Source organism: Heteronotia binoei, chromosome 15 (assembly GCF_032191835.1).
Source record: "Heteronotia binoei isolate CCM8104 ecotype False Entrance Well chromosome 15, APGP_CSIRO_Hbin_v1, whole genome shotgun sequence".
Classification (NCBI taxonomy): Eukaryota; Metazoa; Chordata; class Lepidosauria; order Squamata; family Gekkonidae; genus Heteronotia; species Heteronotia binoei.
Genome location: NC_083237.1, coordinates 41,402,935 through 41,418,539, shown reverse-complemented (window position 1 = coordinate 41,418,539; position 15,605 = coordinate 41,402,935). Strand labels below are relative to the sequence as shown.

Genomic DNA, 15,605 nt, shown 5'->3' with positions numbered 1-15,605 from the left:
TAGGCACAATAATCTTTTCTGTGGGTTGTTTTTATAAGATAGGATAGACTTTTGGCAAGCATCTTGAGGCATCTATGGACAAAAGTTTGATCTCCAGATATCCCATCACTGACCTGAGTGTCCAGGCGGGTGGGAAGAGAGGGACCTCTTTGGTACTGCGCAGCATCAACCAAGCCCTTACTAGCTAGAGTAGCATGTAGAGGAAGGGAGAAGTGATATAACATCACTCAGAACTGTTTTGTGTACAGGCTAGGATTTAAAAGGCCAGGAGTAACATTTGTCAAGTTTGAAGACACTGTAGGTTTACCCCAAATGCTGGTAGCTATGGTAGGCAGTCCTATTAACTTACAACCCATATTCAAAAGTTACAATTTTTTTGTGCATGTCCTTATATCGAACAGCCATTACTAAATCTTAGCTTAACCCAGAAGCTTGTGTCTCATGGAACGGGAGATTCTGTGCTGGATCCAATCCATTGCTATCTTCACTGACTGTTATACATAGCATGAGGCATTTCTTCTTGTACAACTTTAAAATCAGATTAAATAAAATTTTATTGTTACATCCCATTATTCTATATGCTCATTGTAATTTTGTTAAAGATCATATTGAAGTTATCTGTGTTACTGCAATCACCATATTTCTGGTTGTGCTAAGTAAATTCTCTTTTACATTCACATATCACTGTAGGGTTATATTAAAAATATTTTATGCGGTATTCTAAAAATGCCCCAGGAGAGTGTGTGCTAGGGTTAACAGATGGGGCTTAGAATTATCTAGGCATGCAGCAGACCTCCAAATGACAGAGATCAGTTCCTCTGAAAGAAATAGCTTTGGAGGGTAAACTATGGCATCAGTTCACTGCTAAATTCCCCATCCCAAGGTACAGTCCCCAATATCCATTAATCTGCCGGTCATGGCTGGTAACCTTTGTGTGTGTGCATCGAAACCATCTAGATGTAATCATACAAAAAAAAAATAAATATCAAGGTAGTATTTTGTCCATTCAAATCTTAGCATTGATAAAAAGAAAGGGAATAACAAATGTTACTGAATTGAAGGAACTAGAAACAATGGCAAACTGCATCCTCCAGTGATGAGATTACATTTCTCTCTTTCTAGGAAAATTAAATTTCATCTTTCCTCCAGTGAACTCATGGTATAACAACTCTGTGAGGTTAAATGTGCTGATGGACATTAACTGCCCAAGGTTCTGAAAGAGGGGATTTGAACAAATTTCCTATATCTTCGTCTTAATACTCTAACCAGGGCCCTTCAAAGGGGAGCAGGAGGGCCATTTGGCCTCAAAAGTGCTAACTTGTTAAATTTCACTGATATTTTCTAATGAAAATCACGTTCATATTTTTTTCAGCTAGAATGGAGACAACAATCTAATGTTTTTTTTTTACATATTTATTTATTTATTTTACACTATATTAAGACATACAACATATAACACCCAGTGTCACTTTTCTCCACACCTCGTGCATTTCGCCATTCGTAGACCTTTAGTTGTCCTTCTCATATCCTAAATGCTATTTACAAAAACTGACCACACTCGCTCGAATTTCGTCCCCTGTCCTTGTCGTACACAAAATACTTTTTCATGACATGCCAGTTGTAACATTTCATCTTTCCATTGTAGCAGAGAGCCAGAAAAAGGACCTTTCCATTGTCTTAAAATGATTCTTTTAGCTGTTATCATTGCCCGACATAACAACATTTTCTGTTCCCTTGTTAACCCCCACAGTGCCGGAACATAATTTAAAATATATAATGTCAAAGGAAACCGACACTGTAGGTTCAACACACGTTTAACATATCAAGTAATCTGATACCAAAATTTTGATAATATTGGGCATTCATATAACATGTGTTTTATGTCTGCCTCTAAGTTATTACAGCGCCAGCATCTCGAATTCGGTTTCATACCACGTTTATATAGCCGCATCGGCGTCCAATAAGTTCTAAAAATAATCTTTTGATGTATTAATATTAATCTTAATTCAAATGCCGTTTTCTTTACATTTTGACAGATCGCTTTCCATTGCTGTGGCAATAAGGCGCTATTCAGCTCCACATTCCATTTATGTCTTAATTCAGCCAGCTCATGTACATTTTTTATTAACAGCTTATTATAAATCTTTTTTCGACCATCCTGTTCATGTATTTTATCAATTACTGCCTGTAGTATCTCTGGACACTCTGGAGCAGCCAGTGCATCTGGTCCATATTGCGCTCTTAATAAATGTTTCAGTTGATAATAACCCCAAAGCTGGTTATTCTTCAAATTAAATTTCTGTAAAAATTCCTGATTAGCTAGAAACTCATCCTGAGAATTTTTAATTTGATCTAATGTAAGTATACTGGCATACATCCATTGCTTCCATTTAATTTTCTGACCCCCAATTTTTACTAAAGGATTGTCCCACAATGTCATTTTTTCATGTGAAAATCTTTCAAACTGTAATCTAGCACTTAATCTTTCCCAGGCCGTCCTAGTTGCAACAATTGCAATTGGTATTTCATTGTCCCTATTTACAAACTGAGACCCCAGAGCTTGCCAACCCAATATTGGATTAATAGCCGCAGTTTCCAATTCACCCCAACTTGTTTCGAGTAATCCAGTTCGCCAATGCTTAATCATAGATATCATATATGCCCAGTGATATAACTGTAAATCTGGAAGCCCAAAACCGCCCTCTGAAATCGGAATCTGTAATCTCTTTAAAGAAATTTTCACACTTCCTGCACCCCATAAAAACATTCTAATTAACTTGTCAATTCTCCTAAACCAGTAAGCGTTAATTACAACATGTAAACCCCTAACTATATAAAACAGACGCGGGAGTACATTCATTTTTAAAGCATTAATCCTGCCCCATAATGACAGTGGTAGCTGTCCCCGTCGTTGCAAGTCCATCTCCACAGCAGACAGTATATTTTCCATGTTAATTTGAACAAACTTCTTAACATCCTTCGGGATCTGTATACCCAGGTATTTTAAACTTTCCGATTTAATTTGAAATTGCACACTAATTTCTTGTGATAGTGGGGTTCCCTTACCAATTTGCAATAGCTCTAATTTATTCCAATTAATTTTGTACCCTGCCACTTTACCAAATTGGTTTATAATTTTCATAGTTATCCGCAGTGACTTTTCTATGTTAGTAAGCATTAATAAAATATCATCTGCGTATAGCAAGATTTTATATTGGTATTCCCTAAACTTAAAACCCTGAATCAACCCATTCTGTCTAATTGCTAAGGCTAGTGGTTCTAGGGCAAGATCAAATAGAAGTGGTGAGAGCGGACAGCCCTGTCGCACTTCTTTTTGCAGTGAAATCACCTTAGATATCGCACCATTAACTTTTATTCGCGAGGTAGGGTCATGATATAATACCCGAACCCAGTTAATAAAATAATTTGGAATAGCCATTTGTTCCATTATAGCTATCATATAATCCCTAGGGATTTGATCGAATGCTTTTTCAGCATCTAGGGACAGGATTGCCACTTGCTCCTGAGTATCATTATATAAACTAATCAAATCCGTAACTAACGTAATATTATTAGTACCTTGCCTATTTTAATAAAACCTGCCTGGTCGCGATGAATCAGCGTAGGGATGACACCTTGCAACCTCGTTGCCAAAATAGTAGCAACAATTTTTAAATCTACATTCAACAATGAGATTGGTCTGTAATTAGTACATTTTGAAGGTTCTTTCCCAGGTTTTAAAATAAGCGCTATTAATGCATCACCCAGGTGATTTCCAGGTTGATTCACATGAATCCAATATATATATAATTTGAGGAGTTTTGGAGCTAGTATATCACTAAATTTTATGTACAAGTTAGTCGTGAACCCATCGGGCCCCGGGGAGGTCCCTGGGGCCAGTGCGCTAATCGCAAACTTAATTTCTGCTAACGAAATTGGGGTGTTCAGCACTTGTTGTTGTTCCTGTGAAAGTCTAGGGATTGTTATATGTTGTAAAAATTGATTGAGATTCTGCTCATTTATTGGTATTGGGGCTTTATAAAGCTCTGCATAGTAGTTTTGAAACTGCTCTGCTATTGTTGAGGGGTTTTTATAAATCTGGCCTTGTGCGTCAATAATCTGTGGTACCCAGTTACTTTCTATCTGTTTTTTCAGCTGAGCCACCAATATGCGACTAGGTTTCTCTGCTAATTCCCACCTTGTCTGTTTCATGTTAAACAGAATGCTTGATGCCTTATAAGTTCTGAGGGTATTCAACTCTAAACTGACCTGCTGAATCTTCCTATATTGATTAATAGTCGGGGCTTGGTACATAACTTCCCAAAGGTTATTCAGTTGTGCCTCCAGAGTTACCTCTCTGTTTGCTGCTTCTTTCTTTTTAAAGGCAGAGTAGGCAATAATCCAACCTCTCAAGGTTATCTTTAAGGCTTCCCACAATGTAATGTAGCTTGATACTGTACCTTCATTCAACTCCCAAAAGTGTTGTAGTTCCCTTATAAATTGTAAGCAAAATTGTTCATCATTCAATAGCTGGTTATTAAACCGCCATATTGCCTGACTTTTAAATTGTTTGTTGGTTTCCATTTCCAAAATAATCATATTATGATCTAAGAAGGAGCTGGGAACAATCTCACACTTCTCTACCATACCTCTCAGTACTTTAGGAATCAAAAAAAAGTCTATACGACTTGCCGTGTTATGCCTTGGGGAGTAATATGAAAACGCTTTCATATTTTTATGGGTTTCTCGCCAAGGATCTATTAAATTCAATTCCTTCATAGCACTTAATATTGCTTCTCTATTACTCCTAAGGCCTGCACTCATATTATTACTTTGATCTAAAACAAGATCTAAGGTTACGTTGAAATCACCAGCCATATAGAGAAACATATATGATTTTCCTAACAAATATCCAAATATTTTATGAAAAATGTCTGGGTCCTCCACGTTCGGCCCATATATATTGATCAGAATGATCCTCTGTCCTTGGGCATACGCTTCTACTATTACAAACCGCCCATCTTTATCTATCTCCACATGTTCTTTTACAAACCCAACTTTCTCACCTATTACAATAGCAACCCCTCTAGCGTTAGTGCAATAGCTTGTCATGAATACCTGGTCTGTTTGTTTTCTCTTAAGCCATTTTTCTTCCCCTGTGACCAGATGCGTTTCATGGAACATCCGAATATCTATAGTTTCCATTTGTGGTAAGGCTGCTATCATAACACGTTTTTGGGGGGAGCGCATTCCCCTAACATTTAAAGATAATAATTTAAGCATTTGGGCACATAAGCTTGTAATTATAACATTGTCTCGGTATAGCGAAATGTGACATATGTGACCCACCACCCATCTTTACCCTCACCCAAACTATAGGCTCCCACAGGTCAAACGTGCTCTTTAATTCGAACCTCACTCCGTATCCTAACTCTCAGGGGTATCTAGATAATTATAACATATTATTCCTATTTATATCTCTATCACTTTAATTCATTATACATAATTCTATAATTTGTAAAGACAGAAAAGAAAAAAAGAAGGCAGAAAAACCAAAGAAAAAAAAAGAAAAAAATACCCCTCCCCCTCCAAACCCTATCTATACTAATGTATTATTCACTTATATATATGTAGGTAATTTTTTTTTAACTTTCTATTTCTTAATTTCCTCATAATAATTCTAAATACACTCTAAGCACTACCCTTATTCCCTCATTAGGTAACACTTCTACAATATGTCCACAACAGAAAGATATAGTACTGAATACACTTTACTCCCTCACCCCCCCTCCCCACACACCAGCTGTAATTTGATCCGGTCTACCAAGGCTGTTCCTTAACCATCGCCATCTGCAACAAACTCCGTACTATTACCCGGCCATCTAGTCTTTCAACAGTGCTAAGTGTCCATCCGGGAAGGCAAAGTTTTCTCTGGTAGAGGCAGTTTCTGCAGGAATTCCTCCGCCGCACGGGGAGTTTGAAAAGAGTGCCTAATGCTGTCTTTAATTATAATACACACTGCAGGATAACGAACAAAGCACTGTAAGCTTCTCTCGCGTGCCATTCTCTTTGTTTCTTTATAAACCAGCTGTTTTTTTAATATTGCCGGACTGTAATCTGAGGAAATAGTCATCTTGGTAATATTTCCAGGGACACAGGCAATTGCTCTAGCGGCGTGAAGAACCTCATCTCTGTTAGCTGTTCTTAAAAAGACAACCACCAGTATAGTTAATGGGGGGCCATTACGTTGGGGGCGATTCCATTTATGTATCTCCCGTATGTCGAACTGGTAATCCCCCGGCATCTTTAACTCCTTCCTAAACACGTTCTCAACATGAGTAATTAGTTCCTTCCCCCCAATGTTAGGTACCTCCATTCCAACGACACGTAGATTGTATCTGCGTTGCCAGGCTTCAAGTGCCTCCACCCGAGTGCCTGTTTCTTCCATAGTTTTTTGTTGTTCTGTTAGGCTTTTTTCCGTGTCAGCTATTTTTGTTTCATGTTGCTGTAATAAGGCTTGGGTATTTGTTGCAGAGTCTTGCAATTTTTGCACCATTTCTGGGAGTGGGGTGAGCGTCTGCAAGCACGCCACCACCTGCGTCATTTTTGACACCAGCTCGTTTAATGTCGCCGCCATTGTCTCCAGTGTTGGAGGGGATGCCGGGGTTGTCTGGGACATGCTCGTACCTTCTCCTGCTGTTGCTGCTGTTGCTGCAGAGGCTTCTGCTACGGCTCCTTGTAATTCCTCTCCTTCCTCCTCCTCTGTTACAGCATTTTTATCTGTGGTTTGCTTCTTTCTTTTCCTGTGGGAAGCTGACATAAACGCTTTCCCACACCGCAGCAGCAGGTTTCTGTTTGTAAGACCACTTATCAGAAGAATGATAAATAGCTCGTTAACCCCCGCGTTTTCTCGCTTGCCAGTTACTTAGTAATTAATCTTATATATAATCTCAATTGCAAGCACGCGGCGAGGAGCTATATTTCCTAAATAACGGGTTTCTCTTGAAAGTTTGCCGGAGCGACTGCCGGAGACTGCTTACTCACTCCATCACGTGACCGGAAGCCCCGACAACAATCTAATGTTGACTTGTTTTTAGAAAAAAAACTATTTGTTCTGGTCCAATAGAGCATTGGATTGAACCCAGTTGAGAAGATGACTTTCTAGGTGCTTAGCATATAACATGCACAAAATAGATAGAAGGCTGATAGGGTGGACATTTTCAGGTAGGTTGAAATCTCCTTTTTTTATAAATTGTAATTGTAATCGAGTTTAACCATATGTTCAGAAGGATACCACAATAATAATCAATGGATGTAAACAACTTAGCCAAAAGAGGGCCCACCAATCAGCATATTTCTTTAAAAGCTCAGCTGAAAGTCCATCTGGTCAGGGGCCCTACGCAGATTCAAATTAGTGATTAAATCCTTAATTTCATTTCTATTGACTGGTGGCCATCTAGGAATATCATGATGACATTTAAAAAAAAAAAAAAAACATTTTATGGTTAAATGTCTTAAAAGCTGAAAGTGGCCTGAGTTCATCTGGACCTCTGAGAGGCCTGAGTCTAACTAACACATGATAGCAGTAGTTACAGTTACATCAACAATTCAATAAGGAGCAGAACACAAAACACAGCAAATGTGGAACAATAAAGGAACCGAATGTGGGCCAGGGGGCGGGGGGCGGGGGGAGAATTTATTTTGCTATTAGAGTTATATAAATGCTAACTTTCTGAATGGTTTTCCTTTTCTATCTCCTTCTCACAGTATTTTCTCATAGAAATCCTTTAAAAGAAATGAAGTGGAGAAACCAAACTTTGGTGAAGGAATTTATCCTGGTTGGCTTTTCCAGCATACCAAATTTAGAGCTGTTTCTGTTCCCCCTAATTTTGGTAATGTACATTGCAACGGTGACTGGAAACATCCTCATTATTGTCATAATCATTGTAGATGCTGCCCTCCAGTCACTCATGTACTTCTTTCTGAGAAACCTGGCTTTCATTGAGATCTGCTTCACTTTGGACACAGTCCCTCAAATGCTCATCAACTTGCTGGTGAAGGACAAAACTATCTCCTTTGTTGGCTGTGCCATTCAAATGTACTGCTTCTTTCACTTTGGATGTGCTGAGTGTTTTCTCTTAGCTGCTATGTCCTATGACCGCTACGTTGCAATCTGCAACCCCCTGCGCTATGCCACTGTCATGAATAGGACCTTCTGCTACAAGTTGCTGGGTGGAGTCTGGGTGATTGGAATCCCTGTCTCACTGCTGCAGGCAGCTTGGATCTTCAATCTTCCTTTTTGTGGTTACAACAAGGTCAATCATTTCTTTTGTGATGCATCACCAGTGTTGAAATTAGTCTGTACGAATACCTACTCATATGAAATGCAAGCCATAGGCTCCACACTTGTGTTCCTCATGTTCCCTTTTGTGCTCATCCTGATCTCCTATACACATATCATAACCACCATCCTCAGAATGTCTACAGTAGAGGGTAGAAGCAAGGCCTTCTCAACTTGCTCGTCTCATCTCATTGTGGTGACTTTGTTCTTTGGAAGTGGGAGCCTCATCTATCTAAGACCAAAATCCAACTATTCACCTGAAGTCAAAAAAATACTATCCTTGTTCTACACTGTTGTTACTCCCATGTTAAATCCCATTGTTTATGCTCTGAGGAGCTATGAAGTGAGGGAATCTCTGAAGAGAACTCTAAGATGGAAAGTCTTCTCACACAGTACATAGATTTTTTTTTTTACATGGATGTTTTAGCATGGAGATTTCCTAATGGGGAGATCCAGCCAGATTTTTCACTTGGTCTCACCGAATTCTACTCCTTACTCCAATTCTCTGTCCCACATGGCTTTTTTTTTGTCAGTGCAGATCCCCTGATTCCCAACATAGTGTTGTTATTTTGGTGGTCCCAGTGAACACTTTCTTTCTTTTTCACCAGAGCAAAAGCTGGTTGAATCCCACTCCATGTCAGTGATCAAATGTATAGCCAGCGTTGATAATGTTCCTGGCTTCCAGGAGAAGAGACAGGGCATGCTAGGCAATATGAAGAAAGGAGCATTTTTTAAAAAGTGAATATTTATTCCAACATAATAGTGGCAGAGATAATGTTTATGAAATATTGCATTGTAGCCAGTGTTTGTTGAGCAAAACTGGAAATAATTCACTTGGGTTTGGGAAATCTAGATATTTCTTTTGACTCACTTTGGAACTGGAATCAGAAAAAAACCTAAGTTATTTAGTCAGTAAATACCTATTTGTTTCTGAGCCCAAGTTCTAACTTGATAGAAAGACTGCCCATTCTTCCCTTCTGTTCTCCCTCATAGGTTACTGTGCAGCAGCTGTGAGACTGATAGGATTGCCAGAGACTGGGGGAAACGACTATGTATGCAACTAGCTGACCAGCTAGGCAACTGATAGGTAGATGGGCAGAAGGAATCTTTGACTCTCATTCTCCCTTTCCTTCCTTAACACTTAGGGCCACCACAGGACTCACTACCATTTTGGACTTTAATAGAACACTAGGAGCCAGATCTGGCTTGGGAACACAGCATTGGTGAGGGGTGGGGGTGGGAGGCTCCATGCTGTTTTCCTAGCCAAAGTGGTGCCAGGGTATTATGAAGTCTCTCCAACAGGGTAAATAATAACACCTTGGTTTTATTTCAGTTCAGGAAAACAGTGTGGAGAAAAATAAGGAAACCCTTCTCCACCATGGTTGCGAGCCAAATTGGGGTCTCATATTGCTGTTCAAAGATTTTCACACTGGGGAATCTCACCTACAAATGGTGGCAAGTCCCTTTGTTACACTGGCAGATGCTATAGCATTAAGTTCAGTCCTTAGGTTCACCCTGAGACGTATAGTCCTCAAGTTGCATGTCTTTGTAATAGAAGGCAACCTGAGGATTATGTTTCCCACAGTATCCTGAAGGCCAACATCCCAGAGGCTTCCAAAACAGAGCATATGGGAGGAAGGAATGATTCTCTCTGCCAGACATCTAGTGGTAGCCTGACTGGCAGATCACGTGCTTAACAAACTAACACCAGCATGGCCAGCTGTCACAGCCTGGTGCAACACAGTGGCAGGAAGTGTAGTTGGAAGAAGGAAGAGAGAAGGGGTTGTGGGAAGGAAGGGTATTCTGCTTTGGTTACTTCTTCACCCAAAGGGTGATTAACATGTGGAATTCACTGCCACAGGAGGTGGTGGCGGCCACAAGTATAGCCACCTTCAAGAGGGGTTTAGATAAAAATATGGAGCAGAGGTCCATCAATGGCTATTAGCCACAGTGTATGTGTGTATATAAAATTTTTGGCCACTGTGTGACACAGAGTGTTGGACTGGATGGGCCGTTGGCCTGATTCAACATGGCTTCTCTTATGTTCTTATGGTTCAAATAAAGTAATGCAAACCAGAGAAATGAGGCTATTATAAGCTGCCAAAGATTGTTCTGTGACCACTGACATCACTTTTTGTTGTTGTTCAATCGCACAGTCGAGTCCAAGTCTTTGTGACCCCATGGACAAAGTCATGCCAGGCCCTCCTGTTTTCTACCATCCTCTGAAGTCTGCTCAAATTTGTGTTAGTTACATCAGTAACACTGTCCAGCCATCTCATCTTTTACCATCCCCTTCTTCTTTTGCCTTCTATCTTTCCCAGCAACAGGGTCTTCTCCAGTGAGTGCTCCCTTCTCATTTGGTAGCCAAAGTATTTGAGCTTCAGCTTCAGCATCTGACTTAAAAATGCATAATTAGGAATGTAATATAATTTCTCATGTTCAATTACTAGATGTAGGATATTTTAATTCAAATATGAAATGTGGAGTAGACTTCCAGCCATCAAATATGTTCTACATTGAATAATGGAAGGTAATTTGGATTAAATAGCCAACCATTAAATATGTTCTTCATAATCCAGTGGAAGATAATGTGAAGGATGACTGTCTGCTTCAATGTCTGTTTTCTCTTTTTGGTTATTTAAAACAGATCACTTAATTTCTCAAAACAAATCAGATTAACTCAGAATATTATTTCCCCCTGTGATCTACAATAGTATTTGTAAATTATTCTTAAACTTTCAGGATGAAATATTATTGCCCCCCCAGTCGGAAGAACGAGACAATACAGTGTATGGGTATAAACAGGGCAACTTTATTGAACCAACAGCCTGGGGCAACCTAACAACTACCCAGGCAGGCGACGGGAAATCCAAAACCCTTCCCTGCCCGGGGGAGGGCGGGCCACCCCGCCCCCAGCAGCAGCCAGGTAAAACTAGCTGCTGCCAGGCCGGCAACGGTCGGGAATCCCCTCCAAATGGCGCTGCCGCCCGCCCAGGGACGGCACGCAAAAGGAGGGACCCTTGTAGCGGGAAGGACCGCAGAGGGCCGTTGAACCCAGCTGCTGTCTGTCCCCCGCTACCTCCCTTAACCGGGAAAACCGTGGGTGCCCACCAAAACAAACCTGACTTCCAGTACCGCCCCATAAAGTTACCTAACATAAACCCAACCTCGAAGCAATAGTACAAGGTAGGCGAAAAACATCCCAGCTCGAGCCAATCAGCTGAGATGAAAAAATTCCTACCTGGCCCCGATAAACGGCGACCGGAGAAGCCTGTACTATTGCAGGGTGGGAGGGTGGGCCGAAAATGGCCAGCCGAAGTGTGTGGCCGCGGGCGTGGTCGGGCCTATAAGGCCCCAGCAACCACGCTTCCAGCATCCCCGGATGAAGGGGCCGTCTTGCCTCGCTCCATCCGGGGAGGCAAACTCGGCCCCCGCCCTAAAGCCGCCTAAAGTCGGCGTGGGCGGGAAGGGGCCGGATTGCCCCCCCAGTCGGAAGAACGAGACAACACAGTGTATGGGTATAAACAGGGCAACTTTATTGAACCAACACCCTGGGGCAACCTAACAACTACCCGGGCAGGCGACGGGAAATCCAAAACCCTTCCCTGCCCGGGGGAGGGCGGGCCACCCCGCCCCCAGCAGCAGCCAGGTAAAACTAGCTGCTGCCAGGCCGGCAACGGTCGGGAATCCCCTCCAAATGGCGCTGCCACCCGCCCAGGGCCGGCACGCAAAAGGAGGGACCCTTGTAGCGGGAAGGACCGCAGAGGGCCGTTGAACCCAGCTGCTGTCTGTCCCCCGCTACCTCCCTTAACCGGGAAAACCGTGGGTGCCCACCAAAACAAACCTGACTTCCAGTACCGCCACCACAATGCCAAGCCTCTGCTTAGGCACTTGGGCCCACCCGCTGGCCTAAAGCCAGCCTAAGCCCCAGCTGGAGGTCCAACAAGAACGCCCTGTTGCCTGCTACGGACAGGTGGACGCCGTCCTGCCGATACAGGTCCGCCTTGTATGACCGAATAACCGGGTGTGGCAGGTAAATACCAAGGCCCCCGGCGAGCGCCCTCCGCATCGCCCTATTGGCCTTGCGTCGAGCCCTCTCGACACTGGCTGGGTTCCAAGCCGCCCTCCAAACCCGCCGCGAAAGGATGGCGGACCATAAGATCAACACCTCGGGCCACCTGCTCCGTATCACCCGGAGGTCTTCGATCGCCTGGCATGACAGGGCCCTCCCCTGCACCAGGCCCAAATCGTTACCCCCAAGGTGAATCAACAAAATCCGAGGCGGAGGGCCGTCCCTCCCCCGGAACAGCAGCGGCAAGAGGCCGTCCCAACGTAGGCCCCGGCGCCCTTGCCATTCAACCACTGCTCGCTCACTGAGGCCCAACTGCAAACCAAAGGGCGATCGTCGAGTGTAGTGGGTGGCCCAAAATATCATGCTGTGGCCGGCGATCAAGATCCTTGTCCTCTCTCCCCGTGCCACAGCACCTGAAACAAAGAAACAGATTGAAAACATCAACATTACAACCAAAACCTCAGTGAGTAATGGGCCGAACGTAACCTTTATAAGCCGCAGACCTCCACCTTCCCACTTTTTGAATGGCAGGTCCCGGGTACCCCATGGCCGCTGCCGTCGATGCAGCGTCAATACGGAAAGAATGGGTCCCGAACCGGACCCCCCCCCCCAAGCCAAGCCTGTCCAGGGCGCAGCTTGTTATAGACCAAAACTGGAATTTGGTCAACGGCAGCCCGTCATTGTGCCGAAATAGTGGACCCAAATCATCCCCCCGGACAGCGATATATTCCTTCAAGGCCAACACCGGGCAAATATCACTATCACAGCAGGATCACAGGGTAATACACACACCTCGTTGCCTCTGGTCAGTCTTTGACTTACGTAATGAGATGACAACGCTGTCCCCCTGGATCTTTACATCACCCGCTTGTAGGGCCCGCTCGGAGCGGTCCTTCCTCGAGCTGACCACCAGCTCGCTCACTCTGAGCGCCCCCAAAAATGCCGTCATTGCCGCCGCATGAAAAAGTGTGGCCTCAAAACTAGAAAAACAAACTGAAGGCCAAATGGCCCTAAGTCCCTTCAACACAGCGGGTGAAAAGGGGTGCCGGGTGTCAGCTCGAGGCCCCTGTTCCCGCGCCCAGCCCTCAAGCATCTTACGCAGTCTGAAATCATCAGATCTGTCTGGGAAGCCCTTAATCTTTCCATGAAACGCAAGGGCTGCCAACTTGGCCCTAATCATCTTAACCACTAGCCCCTTACCTTTCAGATGCACACAAAACTGCATAAGGTGCGATACAGGAACGGGCCATCGGATGGCCAACCCCACCTGCTCCCTAAAGGTCTGGAACTGGATGACAGCATGATCGTAGGCCTTCCGGGTGGAAGGCGCCAGCGCTAGCATCATAGCTCGGTTGGCCTCGAGTCTCCAAGCCGCCACATTTCTGCGGGCATCCGAGCCGGCTGGAGATCGGCCTCTGGTGCGAGAAGGCGGAATCGCTCCATCTGCCGACGAGACAGGGCATCCGCAACTCCATTGCACACGCCGGGCACGTGCTTAGCCAGGAACAAGACATTTAAGCGTAAACAACGTAAAACAAACGCCCTAACTAGGCGCATAACCGGAACCGATTTGGAGGACAATTTGTTAATCACATGGACAACGGCTAAGTTGTCGCACCAAAAGTGGACAACGCGGTTAGCCAAAGCCGGCCCCCATAACCGAAGTGCCACCACAATCGGAAAAAATTCCAAAAAGGTTAAATTCCGGCAAAGGTCACTGGCCATCCACTCAGCTGGCCAGTCTTCAGCGCACCAATGCCCTCGAAAATAAACACCGAACCCAATGGAACCAGCGGCGTCGGAAGTGACCTGGAGCTCAGCCTCGAGCTTCAGCTCCTCCCGCCAAAAGGAGACCCCATTAAATCCGGACAGGAAGTGCAGCCACACCTGCAAATCAAGTCTCATGCCCTGGGTGATCCTGACCCGGTGATGGGGCCGGCGCAAGCCCGACATAGCGTCACATAAACGCCGCAAAAAGGCTCTCCCCGGGGCCACTACCTTACAGGCAAAGTTGAGGTGGCCGACTAGTTTCTGGAGCTCTAATAGCGACAGCTTGCGCCGGCCCACAGCCGCAGTAAGCATCTGCTTCAACTGGTTAATTTTTTCCCCAGGCAACCTAGACGACTGTTGGGCAGAATCCAACTCGATACCCAAGAAAGTCAAGGTAGCCGCTGGGCCCTCAGTCTTCTCGTGCGCGAGCGGAACTCCCAACTCAGATGTTAAATCCAAAAAGGTCTGGAGCAGGTGGGCGCACTGGCCCGCCCCCTGGTGGCCCACAAACAAAAAATCGTCAAGATAATGCACCGTGGTGGCACAACCGGATCGAACCCGCAGGGCCCACTCGAGGAAGGTGCTAAAACGCTAAAACGCTGAGCACGAGATAGCACACCCCATGGGAAGGGCCCGGTCCATATAAAACTTCCCTTCAAACGCGAAACCCAGGAGCTCAAAATCATGCGGGTGCACTGGCAACAGGCGAAATGCCGACTTAATGTTGCACTTCGCCATTTCAGCCCCCACCCCGCAGCTCCGGACGATCCTGACTGCCTGATCAAAAGAAGTGTATTTCACTGTACAAAGGGAGTCTGGAATGCCATCATTGACTGACCCACCTTCAGGATACGAAAGGTGGTGGATCAGGCGGAACTCCCCCGGGGCCTTCTTAGGCACCACGCCCAACGGAGATACCCGCAAATTGGGAACTGGGGGGGCCTCAAAAGGACCTAAAACACGGCCCTCCCTGCATTCCTTCAGAATTTTGTCCCTAACAACTGGTTCCATCCCTTTGATGGATTGCAAATTACTGGACATACAGGGGCCCCTGGGGCCCTGAAAAGGAATGCGAAAACCGTAACTAAAACCATCCAACAAATAAACCCGGTCACGGGCACACGGGTAGGCCGCAATCAAGCTTCTAAGAACCGTCACCCTGATGGGACTGGGGCCCTTTTCCAGACCCCGGGGCGTTACCACTGCCCCCTGTCCGCTTACCCCCAGATCGGGGCTTCGTTTTGCTGCAGGAGGACAAAGAATGGGAGCCGCCACACAACGGGCACTCATGCTTGTATTTGCACGGCTTCCTGGTGCACCCCACCTGGGAAGAGAAATCCCAACAGACCAGCCGGGGTTGAACCGACTGCCCCGCCGATGGGCGGGGACCTGACGCCATTGCCTGTTTACTGACTAAATGGC

At 44.7% G+C, this 15,605-nt stretch overlaps 1 protein-coding gene across 2 annotated transcripts; it reads left to right on the top strand.

The window, feature by feature from the left end:
* The first annotated feature begins 2,248 nt into the window (after positions 1-2,248).
* On the top strand, positions 2,249-8,741 carry LOC132584025 (olfactory receptor 10A7-like). Of its 2 annotated transcripts, XM_060255796.1 has the most exons (2): positions 2,249-2,274; positions 7,808-8,741. In XM_060255796.1, exons 1-2 carry the CDS (start codon positions 2,249-2,251, stop codon positions 8,739-8,741), a joined length of 960 nt encoding a protein of 319 aa, XP_060111779.1. The 2 variants fall into 2 exon arrangements, with proteins under 2 accessions (XP_060111779.1, XP_060111780.1); XM_060255797.1 differs by lacking the exon at positions 2,249-2,274 and having other exon boundaries at positions 7,797-8,741.
* The last annotated feature ends 6,864 nt before the right edge of the window (positions 8,742-15,605 follow it).